The 16910-nt window shown below is 37.2% G+C and overlaps 1 protein-coding gene across 2 annotated transcripts in view; it reads left to right on the top strand.

Moving 5' to 3' along the window:
• The window catches only part of ANO6 (anoctamin 6), a gene marked incomplete at both ends in the record, with an annotated part of 205141 nt that overhangs the window by 116459 nt on the left and 71772 nt on the right, over positions 1-16910 (top strand). For both annotated transcript variants that reach the window (XM_080705450.1, XM_080705449.1), the window contains one exon: positions 5741-5869. In XM_080705450.1, coding sequence (XP_080561576.1) covers positions 5741-5869 — 129 coding nt within the window. The remainder of the gene's footprint in view (positions 1-5740; positions 5870-16910) is intronic.

The raw sequence follows: 16910 nt of genomic DNA, 5'->3' as shown, positions 1-16910 counted from the left end.
ACAGAAGTTTGAACAAAGATTCTAATATGACTGCTTTTTATCCAAATAAATTATTTGAATAGATGATTTAAATTTGGCATTGTTAATGATGGGAGTAGAATTCTCTACAGCGAAATGAAATTTTGCTCCCATCCTTCTGCATATGAAGCCAGGCATCGTGGCGCATGCCTGTAATCCCAGTACTTGGGATGCTGACAGAAGCTTTGTAGGTTTAAGATCAGTCTCAGCAACTTAGCGAGACCCTTTTTCAGAACAAAAAATTTAAAAAGGGCTGGGGGTGTAGCTTGGAGATAGAATGGTCTGGAGTTCAACATCCAGTATCAGAAAAAGAAAAGGAAAAGCAGACACTTTAAAAGTATAAGATTGGGCAAATGTCCAGCAGCAAGTTATTTTATGGACCCACAAAAACACTGTTGTCAGGGTGAGCATGGTGGCTTATACCTCTAATCCCAGTACTTGGGAGGCTGAGACAGTAAGATCATAGATTCAAGGCCTGCCCCAGCTACTTAGTGAGATTGTGTTTCAAGTTAAAAAAAAAAAAATGGGACTAAGGGTGTAGCTCAGAGGTATAACACACCTGGATTTATTCCCAGCACTAAACAAAACAAAACAAAACAAAATGAAAAAAAGTATTGTTGTTGGGATCCTATGATAGCACTTACTAATAAGGTGGGCTGCTCAGCAATAGTGGCTCTAAATGCCACTGAATAATCAGATTCAGGAAGCCATTCCCCTGGGCCCTTTCTCACCCAACCTCACTTGTCTGCCTGACCTACCACCCTGCAACTTCCCTTCACTCAGCGGAAGCATCATATCCAAGGTAGAGTCCAATGCCATATTTCAATCAGAGATTCATTTTGAGACTTTTTAATTATTATTACTGGAAATAGTATTACTGGAAAATGCTATTTTTAGACACAAATTTCTGTTCACTAGGACATTCTTCTTCAACTTCTGTCCGTCAGTACTGGAGATCTTAACTGGCCCTCGGGACAGAAATGATACCCACACATACTTCCTTACCAGAAGCAGAAAAAAAAATCTTCATATTTTCAAATGCACAGTAGCTTGGAAGCACGGGGCAGAGCCATTCCACTGTGCACATTTTTGTCCTGATTTGGTTAAGGAGCGTCCTACCCTTTTGTTAGAGGAGCTGCCCACAAATAAAAAGAGTGTAGCCAGATAGTTTGGAAGGAGGCCTGGAAGACATCACTTGGGTAAAGCATACTCAGCCTCCTTCAAATGCAGTCTCTCTCAGGCCCTCCTTAGCCAAGCTCTTGTCGGATGTGCTCTTGCTCAGGGCAAGCACATGTGCTCTTTGTCCCAAGTGTGATGTTTCAGAGCCAAATAGCTGAAGATGAAGGGGGTCAGGTCACTGTTATCTCATGGTTGGCAGTATCATTTTGGTTTATTTTATTTTATTTATTTATTTTTTTGGTGGTACTGGGATTCCTGGAAACCCTTCTACCTCCGGGTTACACTCCCAGACCCATTTTTATATTTTTATTTGGAAACAGGGTCTTTTAAGCCAGTGAGGCTTCTTCGAACCAGCGCGATCCTCCTATCTCTGCCTCCCAAGTACAGGGATTACAAGCGTGCGTCACCACGCCCGGCTGGTTTATTTTAATGTAAGTACAAATGAGCCTAGGTAGTCCTTTAACTATTGCAACCTTTAACTTTTGGTATAGCACCAGGTCAGGTTGCCACTAGGGAATGAATGAATGCTAGGTTAGTGCAATCCAGTGTCCTCATGACCAGGAAGGGCGATGGACATAAACCAGTATCATATATTACAGACTCCAAACTATAATTATAAACCCACTAGATATTTTTCCTGTAAGAAAGATCAAATACTAACAACTAGAGACTCTGTTTATTACCTTGGTATGGAAGGCATTTGCTCTAGATCCTCTGAGTAACAGTTGGTTATTGAGTCCCGTGAGCATACAAATTAATAGAGATTTCCAAATGGGAAAGTGAGTTACCATATATCACTCTGATCTCTAAAGTTATTTTATGTGATACATTTTAAGGTTTCTCTTTAGTATTTTTATAATTAAGATGCTAAACGAGAATAACTGGGTTTCAGCATTTTTGGCTATTTCATCTTGGTGCCATTTGACTTGGTAAGAAAGACTAAAGATTAAAATTTGAATAGACTCTATGCCGGGCATGGTGGCACACGCTTGTAATCCCCATGCTTGGGAGGCGGAGACAGGAGGACCACGCAGGTTTGAAGCCAGCTGCGCTGACTTAAGAGACCCTGTTTCCAAATAAAAATATAAAATAGGTCTGGATAGGTCTGGGAGTGTAGCCCGGAGATAGAAGGGCTTCCAGGAACCCCAGTACCACCAAAACAAAACAAAACAAAACAAAAACAAAACAAAAAAACAAAAAACAACAAAAAACATTTGAGAGGATTCCAAGAGAAGGCATGGGTAAATGGTCTTCCAATTATTGGCCGTTTAAAAAAGATGACCAGCTGGGTGTGGTGGTGCATGCTTGTAATCCCAGTACTTGTGAGGTGGAGACATGAGGATACAGGTTCGCAGCCTGCCTCAGATACTCAGTGAGGCCCTCCGCAACTTAGAGAGACCCTGTTTCAAAATTAAAAATAAAAAATTGGACTAGAGGTGTAGCTTGGAGTTAGAATGCCCCTAGGTTCAATCCTCAGCACAAATAAAAAAAAAAAGAAGAAGAAAGATGACCAGCCAGGCATGGTGGTACAAAACTGTAATTCTAGTACTTGGGAGTCTGAGACAAGAGGATTTCAGGTTCAAGGCCATCCTCAGCAATTTAACAAGATACCTCAAAAATCTTAGTGAGGTCATGGTGACGCACACTTGTAATCCCAGCATTTGGGAGGTTGAGACAGGAGGATCACGGTTCGCAGATAGCTTCAGCTACTACTGAGGCCTTTTGAAACTCAGTGAGACCCTGTTTCAAAATAAAGAATAAAAATAGGGCTGGCGATGTAGCTCAGAGGTAGAATGCCCCTGTGTTCCACCCCAAGGACCACAATAAATAAATAAATAAATAAATAAATAAATAAATAAATAAAATAATAGGGCTGGGAGTGTAGCCCAGAGGTAGAGTGTTCCCCTTGGATTTAATCCCTACTACCCCGCTCTGCAAATATAAAAATTTACTTTCTCCAGATAAAGTAAAACTTTAGAAAAGGAATATATTTTTTAAGTTGGCTGTGATTTTTAAAATAGACTTATAGCCAAGCATGGTGGCTCACACTTGTAATCCTAGCATTTAGGAGGCTGAGACAGGAGGCTCATGTTCATGGGCAGCCTCAGCTATTTAGTGAGGCCCTTTGCAACTCAGTGAGACCCTGTTTCAAAATAAAGAATAAAAAATAGGGCTGGGGGTGTTGCTCTGAGATAGGATGCCCCTGGTTTCATCCCTAGTACCACAAAATAAATAAACAAATAATCTAATTTTGTTGGTGCATTGTAACCATATAGCATATTGAGGGTTAATATGATAGAAGTATACATGCACATAGCATGTATGAGTTAGGACTGCAGTGGAACTTAAAAATGAAAGATCTAGCTTTTTATTTTAGCAGTACACTTTTGTTCATACTTTGAGCACTTCACTTGTTTATTACATATTTTTTCTATCCCAGTGCTTAGTTTCTCCCTTTTCTCCAGTTGTCTTGTAGGATTTTCTTTTGCCAAGAGGTAAAAAACCTGAATTTCACAGCAGCAGAGAATTGGCTGTCTTTCCCTTGGCATCACATCCTTATAGTACCGTATCAGAGTTTGACGTACTTATTTCACACAGGCCATTCTTGCCAACTCACTGAGGCTTTATTCCAAACAAAGGGCCATGGGCTCATATCACACACAAGAGGCACACATGCAGGCCAGGTTACTGGGAGTGAGCTGCCGGCTGTGCTGCCAGGCAGGGCCACACTGGGGAAGAGTGCCTGGAGCATGTGCACATGTGGTACATGTGCCAGGCTCAGTTTCCAGAACTTTATGTCAGTAAGCTCCTTCTGGACGCCACCACAGGCTGCAGAGAGCAAGCCGCTCCGTGTCTACTTTTGAGTCATCTGCAGTGGTGACCAGGCTTTCCTGTGTTCTGCCCTGCACCACTTACCTTTGCATTCTAAGAGGTCCACCCATTCCTACCCTCCTCTCCCTTCCTCGCTTCCTCTCTCCCTCTCTTTCTTTCTGCAATTACTTTTGTAAGTATGACAATCTTTTTTTTTTTTTTTTTTTTTGGTGGTACTGGGGTTTCTGGAAACCCTTCTACCTCCGGGTTACACTCCCAGACACCTCTTTTTTATTTTTTTATTTGGAAACAGGGTCTCTTAAGCCAGCATGGCTGACTTCGAACCTGTGTGATCCTCCTGTCTCTGCCTCCCAAGCACAGGGATTACAAGCGCGTGCTACCACGCCCGGCTAAAATTTATTGGTTTTTAAATAACTGAGATCGCAAACAAAAGAATTGAACAGAGGCATCAGCCTAAGACATTGATGTTTCTGTTTTCCTGGACCCTAAGTGTGTAGGAGAGGAAAATTCTCAAGGCAATCACACTCTTGTGGTTAGAATCCCTGGTTCCGTGAGACTGGTGCACTGAGAGGTTACATTGGTGGCATTCATTCTGCAGGTGGATACAGAGTGGGAGGCCCTTCAAGTACATTGATAAGCCTCCACACACTGCATGGTAGGAGAGAGGAAAGGAATAAAAAATATCAGGTTTACATGTGTTGCAAAATTATCTCTTCTCAAAAGTGTGAAGAAAGGGAGGGAGAAGTTTGGCAGTGGTGATTTTTGTGCTAATTGATTCTGGATACAGAGGCAAATTAATCATGTTGAATGAACATAACATACAAGTGGTTCCATCAATTGATTGCAAAATTCAGTCTCCCATCACTTCTTAATGGGTGAAGGAAAGGAAGTTTTAAAAATGTTACTTATCAGTTAAAAAGAACTCTGATTCTTAAACAACAGAACAGTTAGCGCAGATTCCCAGACAGGCTGTGTGAGAGCACAAACTCTAGTCTTTCCTCTGAGCAAATCCAACCAATTCTATTCTGATCAGTATGGGAATAGAGATTGTTTTAAGAGGCATTAGGCCTGTGTTCTGCCATTATGCTCAAGTTTTTTAAGTTTTATAGGCTCCTTTAACTTATTGTTTCCATTTAATTTTTTTTCCTATGGGTGAGGGTGGGTGTATTGTGGATTTGAGGATAAACACCAGTGACTTGGTGAGTTTTGTGTATATGACATCTTGGGCATTTGTTTAAGGTTATAATACATCTATTAATGTGATGGGGTCTAGAGAGAAGTCATGAAAAATTATTAAAAGGTTAGAAAATGAGTGACTGGAAGAACAAGATGTTTTGTCATATATATGTATTCTTCAGTAAATAAGCTTTAGTCCTTCAGATAGATAGCTCTTTTTACTGTTTTCATTTCTAAACTTGATACTCCTTTTCCATTTGAAGTGGAAGTAGTTATGGATTATGTTACATACAATGTACTGATATATCTTCATGCATTTGCAGGATAATGCCAAGCCACTCAACTCAAAGACTTCTCTCACCAAGAATAGACTGTGCTTACAAAGATTATAGTGCCCATGACTGCTTGGCAAGTAACTAACAGGGGATGCATTTCTCTTTCTAGATGAGAACATTGATCAGCCAATTAAAGCTAAAAAACAAACACTTATAAATCAACACTTAAAAAAGACAATTTGTTCTTCTGTTTCATACAGGAAGAATTTAATGGAAAAGCTGACTCCCTCTTTTTTAATGATGGCCAGCGAAGGATCGACTTTGTTCTAGTGTATGAAGATGAAAGTAGAAAAGAAACCAATAAAAAGGGCACAAATGAAAAACAAAGGGTAAGGATTTTTTTGCTATTTTACTTTTATTTCTTACAATATTGTAAAATGAAAAAGTAGCATTTTTCTATAACTACTAAAGTGAAACTGGTGTTGAAATATCTTATACCAAACATAATTTTATTATTCTCTCTGCTTATGTTCCTTATGATACGTTAACTTAAAAATATAGAACAAATTTCTTGAGGCTCTTAACCTCAGATGGTTTCATACTGAAGGCAGACTTTCTTTCAATGAATTATCTTTCCTTTCTCCTTTGTTTTCTTTTCTCATCTTATCCCTTTCTTTCTTTCTTTCTTTCTTTCTTTCTTTCTTTCTTTCTTTCTTTCTTTCTTTCTTTCTTTTTTTTGCCTTGTACTGGATGTTGAATCCAGAGGCATTCTACCTTTGAGCTGTGTTGATGGTCTTGTTAAGTTGTTCAGGCTGGCCTCAAACCTGCCTCAGCCTTCTAAGAACTGGGATTATAGGCATGCACTACCACACCTAGCTTCAAGCAATTGTACTTTCTGTTGTGTAGAACAGATTGACATTAAACATACCATGATATTTGCAATTAGGAAGGAATGGAAACTAATACTTAATGACAAGTATATTGAGTAGCATTGGGTGCATGCTCTACATGGGTGTAACAGGGGCATTTTGCATATATTTCCTTATTTAATTCTCATCCCAGCAGAAACTAGATTCTGTGATCACCGCATTTCAGGGATGGCAGAGCTGACCCTTAGAAAGGTTAAATGATTGCCCCAGATTATGGCTGTTAATGTAGTGGACCTGTGGTTTAAGCTCTTGTCTTAAATCCAGAACCAGTGCTCTTGACCGTTCATGCTTTCTGTCACCTCCCTTTCTTTCCTTTCATCCACTGCCAACTGACTGCTGTCTCCTCCCTTCCTTGATTCAAGCTATTTCAGGAAACAGGACCATTTTTATCTTGAGATGTTAAGATAGTAGGCCAGGATTATAACAACTGCCTGGAATTTATATACCTAACCGCCCCCTCCAAGAAAGGAGTGTACACTTAAAGAAAAAGGAATATACACTTAGAAATGTTACTTTACCCACTTTGGAAATCATTCTCTATTCCCTTCCACATACCTTTAAGATACTTAACTCAGTCTTAGTTGTCCCTCTCTGTACTTCCTCCCTGAAATACACCAGTATTAAATCTAGTCTGCCTCTTTTTACAAATCAAATGTAAAGCTCTTCTTTTTTTAAGTGGAACAGTCGATGCTGTTTTATTTATGTGTTTAAATTTGTAGAGGGTTAAGTTTGGAGTTTTACATTTACATGTTATAACAGCATGAACCCCAGGCGTTGGAACCTGACATTCAGGTTCCAATTATGTCATGATGCTAGATGATAGTGACTTAACAGTAAAAGCCTATTGATTGCTTGTGTCAAAGTCAAAGTCGGATCCCTGTTTCGCACATGGTTTGGGGCTGGGATTCTGTTCCTTGTGGTTGTTCAGGAAGAAGTTCTGCCATATTCAACAGGTAGTTCCAGGATCGTTCTGGCATCAACACAAATGGTAGGATAGAGAGAGAGTGAAAAAGAGCTTGTGATTCTTCATCCCTTAGGTCTGGAAGTAACTGCAGCAATTATGATTATATTGTACTGGTCAGGAAGGTGGAAAGTATAGTTTGTGGCAGGATAGTTACTAACTGCCTATGTGAGTTAAGCATAGTCTCTCGTCATTATTATATTAATTTTTTTTTTTTTGGTGGTACTGGGGTTCCTGGAAGCCCTTCTCCCTCCAGGCTACACTCCCAGACCATTTATTTATTTATTTATTTATTTATTTATTTATTTATTTATTTGGAAACAGGGTCTCTTAAGCCAGCGAGACTGACTAGGAACCTGCATGTCTCCGCCTCCCAAGCATGGGGATTACAAGTGTGCACCACCACGCCCAGCTTTTTAAAATGTTTTTTAAAAATTTGACATCTCTGAAATCAGATTTCTTACAAATGACATATTATGGTTTTGTTAGCTAAATATTTCTTATTGGTATGTAAAATATTAGTTTACTGTACAATCAGTGGTATCTTAGATTTAGGAAAATGGAATACCAACACCTAGTCCATAGGACTATGATTAAGAGTAAATAAAATAGCATATGTGGATGTTATGTACCTTTTTAGCACATAGTAAGTGTTGATTTATGTACCTTCCTTTTTTATTTGAGGTTTCCTTAAAACAGTGCTCTGGTATGAAAAGACATAGCTCTCAGTTATGTAATTTATTACTTGAGTAAAATAGCTTAGAGTTCTTTTATCATTTTCCTCTGGACACTAAGACACATTCTGCTGGATTGAGACTATATAAACTAAATTAAACAGATCTAATCCACTAAAGTATGAAGGGAATGGTTTTGGTTTTAGACAAGAGCTTTACTGCCATGGTGAAGGGGCCCTAGAACTATTTACATTATTAATAAGTTCTAAATTCACTTTAGACAGAAACATAAGTCCCAGGGTAACTCTCATAAGCCAAAAGGGAAAAAAATTATCATTAACTTTGGCAATTCTTGAACTCATGGATTGATTTACTTTGATGCTGGTTTTTATAAGCAATGCTTTGAAGTGTTTTCAGTTTATATTCGTACATATCACTTAATTTATACTTTACCAAAATTCAAACCTCAGCTTTGGAATCATGTTTTTATTAATTGGAAAACATTTTCAAGTTTCATGATACTTCTTGTCAGGGCTTATTGAGCATTTAGGACAATACCAAAGGAAGACAATTTTAAACAACTATTTCCTTTGAAAGAAAAAACATATGTGAAAATCATATTGATGCTGGGCGTGATGGCGCACGCTTGTAATCCCAGCACTTGGGAGGCGGAGACAGGAGGATTGCGCAGGTTCGAAGCCAGCCGTGCTGGCTTAAGAGACTCTGTTTCCAAATAAAAATATAAAATAGGTCTGGGAGTGTAGCCCAGAGATAGAAGGGTTTCAAGGAACCCCAGTACCCCCCTCCACACACACACACATACAAAAATCATATTGATTTCCTAATGCAACACCAAGGTTGACTTTACCAGGAATCATCAAAAGAGAGTTGTTAAAAATGTTTTAGTACTGGAGAAAGACAGAAGTGATAATGCTACATGCACTAAAAACATAAACAGAGCCAGGCGTGGTGGCGCACACTTGTAATCCCCTGTGCTTGGGAGGCTGAGACAGGAGGATCGCTCAGATTCGAAGCCAGCCTCAGCTGGCTTAAGAGACCCTGTTTCCAAATAAAATATAAAATAGGTCTGGGAGTCTAGCCCGGAGGTAGAAGGCCCCTGGGTTCCATCTCTAGTAACACTAATAAACAACAACAACAACAACAACAAAAACCATAAACAGAGGCCTAAAGAGCTCCGTATCATCACAGGCAAAACAGAAAAAGCTGTTCTAGCCAAATATCCAAATAAAATGCAACTTTGTCCCTTATAGTGGTAAAATTGCTTCAGAATCCTTACACATTTTCCTTTATTTTTTAAATATGTTCTTATTAGTGCATTGTAGTATACCCTTCTTTAAAAGCATAAACTGTTCACATGTAAAGTTTGAATGGGAATGAATACAAATGGTTTCAACAAGCACTTGCTTCAGTTTTTACCATGCTTGGCACAGAAACAGCGTGAGTGTTTTTTATTCTGAGTCACAAAAAAACTAAGCTCAGAATGGCTGATATGCTAAAAGGAAATAATTATTTTCTTATATTAAAGTATTCTGAAGATAGAGCCACTCTGGGTTAGATGGTTTGCTGGTTTCCGGAGGCTGCTTCATTCTTCTTCCCTGCCATCATCAATATGTTGACTCTTGTTTAACTGACTTCATTTGGTTATGATTGCTGCCACCACTCCAGGCAGCCAGAGGTAGAAAGAGGGATGCCCTTTCTCATGAACCTTTTTATAGAGACAAGAAAGCTCCTCAAGAAGAGCCCTTAGCAGACTTCCCTTTATAATTCATTGTCTTTCATGGTTTATTCCTAAATTAACCACAGTGGGCCCTCCATATCAGTTGGTTTCACATCTGCATATTCAACCAACCAGATTCAGCCAGATAGAAAGTATTCAGAGAAAAAAAGTCACATCTATACTGAACATGCACATTTTTTCATGCTTTCATTCCCTAAATAATATGGTATAGAAAACATTTATATAACATTTGCATTGTATTAGGCATTATTATTAACCTAGAGATGATTTAACATACTTAGAAGGATGTTTGTAGTTTATACACAAATACTATACCATTGTATATCAGGGATTTGTGTATCTATGAAGTTTGTTATCTGTGGGTATCCTGGATTCAATCCTCATGTATACCAAAGGGACTATACTATAAAATGAATGGAGTTACCTTTATTAACAAGGACTAATCAAGACTGGTCTAATTTATCTCTTGAATCACTGGATCACCCAGTATCTGAAAAAAACATTTACCCTTTTCTTTATAATAAGTAAGGGAAGAATGGCCATTCGTAGGCTGCCAGCAGTGTTTGGTACAGTACATGATTAGTGTAGTTAAATATATTTGACTTGTATTCTAAAGAGCAAAGGAAAACAAATTCCTGTGTATTTCTACTACTCGGCCTGCTGAGTTTTGTTAGGAATTGCTTTCTTCCTACTTCCTTTTGCTAGAATTGCTAACAAGTGCACAATTGCTTTATTTTGAATTTTAACTTGTCTGACACCTCCTTTCAGACACATGTGTTCATGACCATGTAATGGCATAATTCAGATGATAGGTATAAAAAAACAGGTAGCAGAGTCTAGACAACACAATTGTACAATCAATCCTGAATGTGTTTTAATACATTCCTAATATTTGATAGAATATTACTTCCTACTTCCTACTTCCTTTTGCTAGAATTGCTAACAAGTGCACAATTGCTTTATTTTGAATTTTAACTTGTCTGACACCTCCTTTCAGACACATGTGTTCATGACCATGTAATGGCATAATTCAGATGATAGGAATAAAAAAACAGGTAGCAGAGTCTAGACAACACAATAGTACAATCAATCCTGAATGTGTTTTAATACATTCCTAATATTTGATAGAAATATTTTCTTCAAAGTTAAAAAAAAAGTTTGTACATGGAAGTATACAGTTTTATATTTTGGCTCCAAAGATAGAGGGCCAAGTATATAATCTTTGGCCTTAAAGATAGAGGTGATTCAAGAAATAATGACAGTAACTCCATTCTTTGTACCAGTATAGAACCCTTGGTATATATAAGGGGATTGAATCCAGGATGCCCATAGATAGCAAAATCTATACATACACAAGCCTCTGATACAAAACTGTATACTTAAGAATTCTTTAGTGTATATCTTCTTATACACATAAATCATCTGATCTTAAGAATTCTTGAGTGTGTGGCAGAAGCATCTGACTCATGGAGACTATTAAATAAGGGGCCTTAAATAAATTAATGGTTGAGCTTATGTATATAATCACAGTATAATTTTCCCCAAACTTGCAAATACTGTGAGACAACTGACAATTGTTTTTAGATCCTGTGAGGTTGTTTTGTTTTGTTTTGTTTTGTGGTACTGGGGGTGGAACCCAGAGGCTTTTCTACCTCCGACTATACTCCCAGCCCTATTTTTATATTTTATTTGGAAACAGGGTCTCACTAAGTTGGTGAGAGCCTCACTAAGTAGCTGAGGCTGGCTTCGAACCTGTGCGATCCTCCTGTCTCAGCCTCCCAAGTACAGGGATTACAAGCGTGCCACCACGCCCAGCTTAGATCCTGTGAGTTTTAAAAATTATTGTGTATTATTTCAGACAAGTCAACCTTATGGCTAAAATTATTTGCTTAGAAGCTAGCTAAGATCTCTTTGGAAACACAGTATTTTATTCTATTTAATAAGGTTTTCTATCCTTTATAAAGTTTTATAATATTACCCATGAAGATCTTATACATATTTAATTACTATTCTTAGTTATTTTAAATTTTTGTTGCTGTCATCAGGAACATGTTAAATAGAAGTTTGTGTCTTACTGTGTATAAAAAGAAGTTGTCTACTTTTGTAAGTTCTATCTAGGAACTTTGATAAACTCTAGTTTTTTATTTTTGTGTTTTTTAATTAATTCATTAATTTATTTATTTATTTTGGAAGGGTTGGTATTAGGAATTGACTCTAAGGACATTCTACCTCTGAGCTATATCCCCAGCCTTATCTTTTATTTTAAAAACGGGAGATGCTGAGGCTGGCCACAAACCTACAATCCTTCTGTTTCAGCCTCCCAAATATTGGGATCAGTAGCATGCATCACCATGCCTGGATCTATCTAGTTCTAATACTTTCCAATACTATGATTTTTTTTCAAATGAAGCCCATATTATCTAGAAATGACAATTGTGCTCTTCCTTTACCATTTTGTATATACTTCTTTTTCTCATCAGTTCGGTGGTTAAGAGCTCTTGAATAAAACCAATAACATAGTTAAAATTGTATTGCTCTTGATTTTAATTGGAATGTCAAATAATTTACCATTAAATATCACATTTGCTTTAACTTTTTGTTATTTTTCTTTTAAAAAGTAAAAGCAGTTCTATTTTAGTACTAGATTTCTAGGAGTTTTTATAATAGCTGGGTCTTAAGCACAACTTTATCAAATGCATAGTTTGTTTTTGTTCTCATCTACTGCAGTGATCTCATGGCTTGATTCTTCATTCTTACCATACATTAAGTAGTCATCTCTGGGTGTGCATGGATGATTTAGTTCTAGGATCTCTGTACATATAAGTCCTTTATATAAAATTATATAGTATTTACATATCACCTACATATATTCCTGTATAAGTTATCTCTAGATTACTTATATCTAATAAGTTATCTCTAGATTACTTATATCTCTTACAGTATATATGCTTTATAAATAAGTTATTATTCTGTTTAGGAAATAATGACAAGGGAAAGGGTTGTATATGTTTGATACAGTTGCAAGTTTTCCTGAAATATTTCTCACCATTTGGTTGAATCTGTGGATGCAGAACCCCCGGATGTGAAGGACTAATTGTATTTGCTTATTTATAACTAATAAGATATTAACAATAGAGATAACTAAAAAATTGTTTCTTATTGGCTTTAGTATCCACCATAATTTTCATAGTTACTAGCTCTCTATTTATACTAATGTTACATTAAGCCATTAAGTGTTTATATATTATTGAAAATATTTGACATTTAAATGTGAAATATTAAAAAGTTAAGCCCATAGACATAAAGAATAGAATGGTCTTTACCAGGAGAGATGAGAGAAAAAGGGTTGGGGGGATGTTGGCCAAAGGATACAAAATTTTAGGAGAAATAAGTTCAAGAGACCTATTGTACAACATGGCGTCTGTAGTTAATGTACTAACTATAAAAAAATTTGAAAGATATAAAACAGTAGATCTTAGCCGGGCGTGGTGGCGCACACTTGTAATCCCCACGCTTGGGAGGCGGAGACAGGAGGATCACACAAGTTCGAAGCCAGCTGTGCTGGCTTGAGACCCTGTTTCTAAATAAAAAATATATATATAAAAAAATAGGTCTGGGAGTGTTACCCAGAGGTAGAAGGGTTTCCAGGAACCCCATACCACCAAAATAAATAAATAAATAAATAAATAAATAAATAAATAACAGTAGATCTTAAGTGTTCTCACAAAAAGACAAGGTAATGCATATGTTAATTAGCTCAATTTATTTTTCTACAATGAATACATATTTTAAAGGAACATGTCTTAAATGGTAAATATATAAAGAGAATTTAAATTTCCAATTAGAATAAACAAAAATAATCAGGAAAATAAAAAAACTTGGAAGTAACTTACAAAAATATATCAAGAATAGTAAATCAAGACAAAAGAAATGTCAAGGCAAGAAGAAGAAAATGAAGCATAGTCAGTAATAATATTGTTTATTATAAGGTCTTTTTCAGGAGTTAGAGGTCAGCTGCAAATTTGCCTCTGAGCTTTCTATTTGCATAAGAAAATAAGGGGATAATATCAATAGCACAATCTAAAGTTTCACCGTGATACAAAACTGGTTATTCAAAAGACTTTCAGTGTTCTGGGAGAAAGATCATCTGGCAGCATCCCACAGAACCTCCTCTAGAGGAAGGCATGACTGAAGAGAGTGAAAAGCGAGGGCATGGCAGAGGAGACAGGGACTGTAACACTTCCTGAGATTGACAATGTGCCGCATTCAGTCAAGGGTTGAAATCTGGAGACTCAGGTAGCATAGGTGAACAGGAGTTTGTGGCAACCACAGCTGGGTGGTTTCACCTTCCCACGTAATTTGGTAAATGTTCTGTCTTTTATTTTAGGGAGTGAAATCGGGTATAGCTTTGACTTCTTAATATTTAGACTAAATCAGGAAGCTCTTTATATATTTTTTCCTTGCTTTTCACCCAACTTGAATATACTAATGTTGGAGGCTAGATTAAATAAATTAAATTAGAATCAGCAGTTTCAAATTACAGCTATGAAATGTGTTGCTGGAATAAGCATGTTTGGTTTTATTTTTGAGTACTCAGCACAAAAACAATGAATCCAAATCTTGTTGCTTATTTCCAAAATGGGAAATATCCCCAGACTCAAACCTTTAAAACAGAGAAACAGAGGATAATGAAATCTTGGAAAATAAAATCTGATTATTCCATTTCTGCTCATTGGGGACCTTACCAACATATTCACAAAGATGTAGAGCAGAGAATACCCTTTTTGTGATCACTCCTCTTGGATTCTGGCTTGGTGTGAATAAAGAGGTCATAATTTGTCCTGGCACTAACAGTTGCCTGTGAGTCACCTTTATAAAGGTCAGCCCAGCATAGTGGCACACACTTGTAATCCCAGTGCTTGGGAGACCAAGAAAGGAGGATCGCAGGTTCAAGGGCAGCCTCAGCTACTTAGTGAGAGAGAATCTCCACAACTTAGTGAAACCCTGTTTCAAAATAAAGAATAAAAAGTAGGACTTGGGTTATAGCTTGGAGATAGAATGCCCCTGGGTTCAATCCCCAGTACTGCGTGAGAGAGAGAGAGAGAGAGAGAGAGAGAGAGAGAGAGAGAGAGGGAGAGAGAGAGAGAGAGAGAAGGAAGGAAAGAAAGAAAGAAAGAAAGAAAGAAAGAAAGAAAGAAAGAAAGAAAGAAAGAAAGAAAGAAAGAAAGAAAGAAAGAGAGTCATATGCAAAAGGATACAAGGTGGGCAAAAATTGATACCAAATTTTTTACAGGAATACAGGAAAGCCTTGGAGGAGTATATAATCACAAAAGAATAGCTGCTGTGGGTGCCTCTACACGCATGTGTTTGGATGAGTACACAGAAAAGGAAATGTTATGTCCTAGAAAACAGTATATCTGCCAGGTGTGGTGGCACATGCTTGTCATCTCAGTACTTGGGAGGCTGAAACAGGAGGATACCAGGTTCAAAGCCAGCCTTAGCTACTTAGTGAGGCTCTCAGCAACTTAGACCCTGTTTCCAAATAAAAAATAGACCTGAGGGTATTGTCTAGAAGTAGAGGGCCCTTGTGTTCCATCCTCAGTATCGAAAGAAAGAAAGAAGGAAGGAAGGAAGGAAGGAAGGAAGGAAGGAAGGAAGGAAGGAAGGAGAGAGAGAATGAATATGTCCTAAACTTGTTTGATAAGAGTAATCTGGGTTTCTTGTTAAAAATAGATTGTACAGGGCCCATCTCACCCCCTACTAAATCAATATCATTAGGGGAGAGGCCCAAGAATCTACATTTTTAGATAAATTCTACAAGTTATTCATTTAAGCAGTAAAATTGGAAATTATTCACTAAAATGTTTTTAGTGGTTATGTCTTCAGTGAATTGCAGATGATATTATTTATTCTTTGACAATTTGTTTTCTAAGTGATCCACAATAAGTATTTTTATCTTTGTAATAACATTGAAATATTAATTAATAAAGTAAGATTGAAAGTGAACTTCAGCTAAATATTCTTTTCATTCTGTGCTTATCATTTAAAATGCTGTGTCCCTTCCTGAACATACATTACCCACTTGAGTAAATTCTTCATCATATCCGTTCACTAACAGTGTTACATTGCCAACATGTGAATTTAAATTAAGCTGCAGTTAAATAATGTATGTATCCTGCTTACCAAACCTTCTGGAGCACATAACTAATAAAATAGCACATCAAGTAATTAATAATTTTTTTGCACAAAGTAAGTACCTTGGGCTTATCTTTCATGCATCATTATAGGATTCACAAAAACTTGCAAGTTGAAAATAAATTAATAGAACCAGTAGCACTTGTCCTATTAGAGCTATAGGAACTTTTTTTTTTTTTTTTTTTTTTTTTTGCAGATCTGGGGATGGAACCTGGGGGCATTAGACCTCTGAGATACACCCTCTACCCTAATTTTTATTCTTTAATTTGAAACTGGGTCTCACTAAGTTGCGGAGGGCCTCACTAAGTAGCTGAGGCTGTCTGTGAACCACAATCCTCCAGTCTCAGCCTCCCGAATGCTGGGATTACAAGTGTGCACCACCACGCCCGGCTAGAACTATATAGGAATTTTTGAAATTGACCTATGTGTATGTTTCATGAATAACAACTGATTTGTACTTTATCTTCAGTCTCTTTTATAGTTTTCCTTCTCAGTTATCACAGTCACTGCTTTTTATATTGAAAAGGCTGGGTGTCACAAAGAGGATGGTAAATGTGTTTACAATCAGTATTGCTACTATATAATTTACAACAATGACTTCATTAAGCCAAATGAGATGTGTAATATGTAATCTAAGGTGCTTAGGGACAGAAAGCTTCCTTAAAGAGGCCAGTCTGCCCTTTATGATTTTGATTCCTTTTTTTTCATTTCTTCGACAGTTTTACTAATCTCTCGAAAGTATAAGTAAAGCTCCAGTTTCTGGCTGGGTGTTCTTGTCCCTTTTTACTTTGAGCCCACAACATTTTCTACACCAGCAGTAATGGAATCACAGGCATCTTTTTAAGATGTACACAAGGCCTCAATGGTCGTAGTCATTTTGGTTAAAAAAGAGGAAAAGAAAAAAAATTAATT

Source organism: Muscardinus avellanarius (assembly GCF_963383645.1).
Source record: "Muscardinus avellanarius genome assembly, chromosome: 11".
NCBI classification, from domain to species: Eukaryota; Metazoa; Chordata; class Mammalia; order Rodentia; family Gliridae; genus Muscardinus; species Muscardinus avellanarius.
This window is presented reverse-complemented; position numbering and strand designations above follow the sequence as displayed.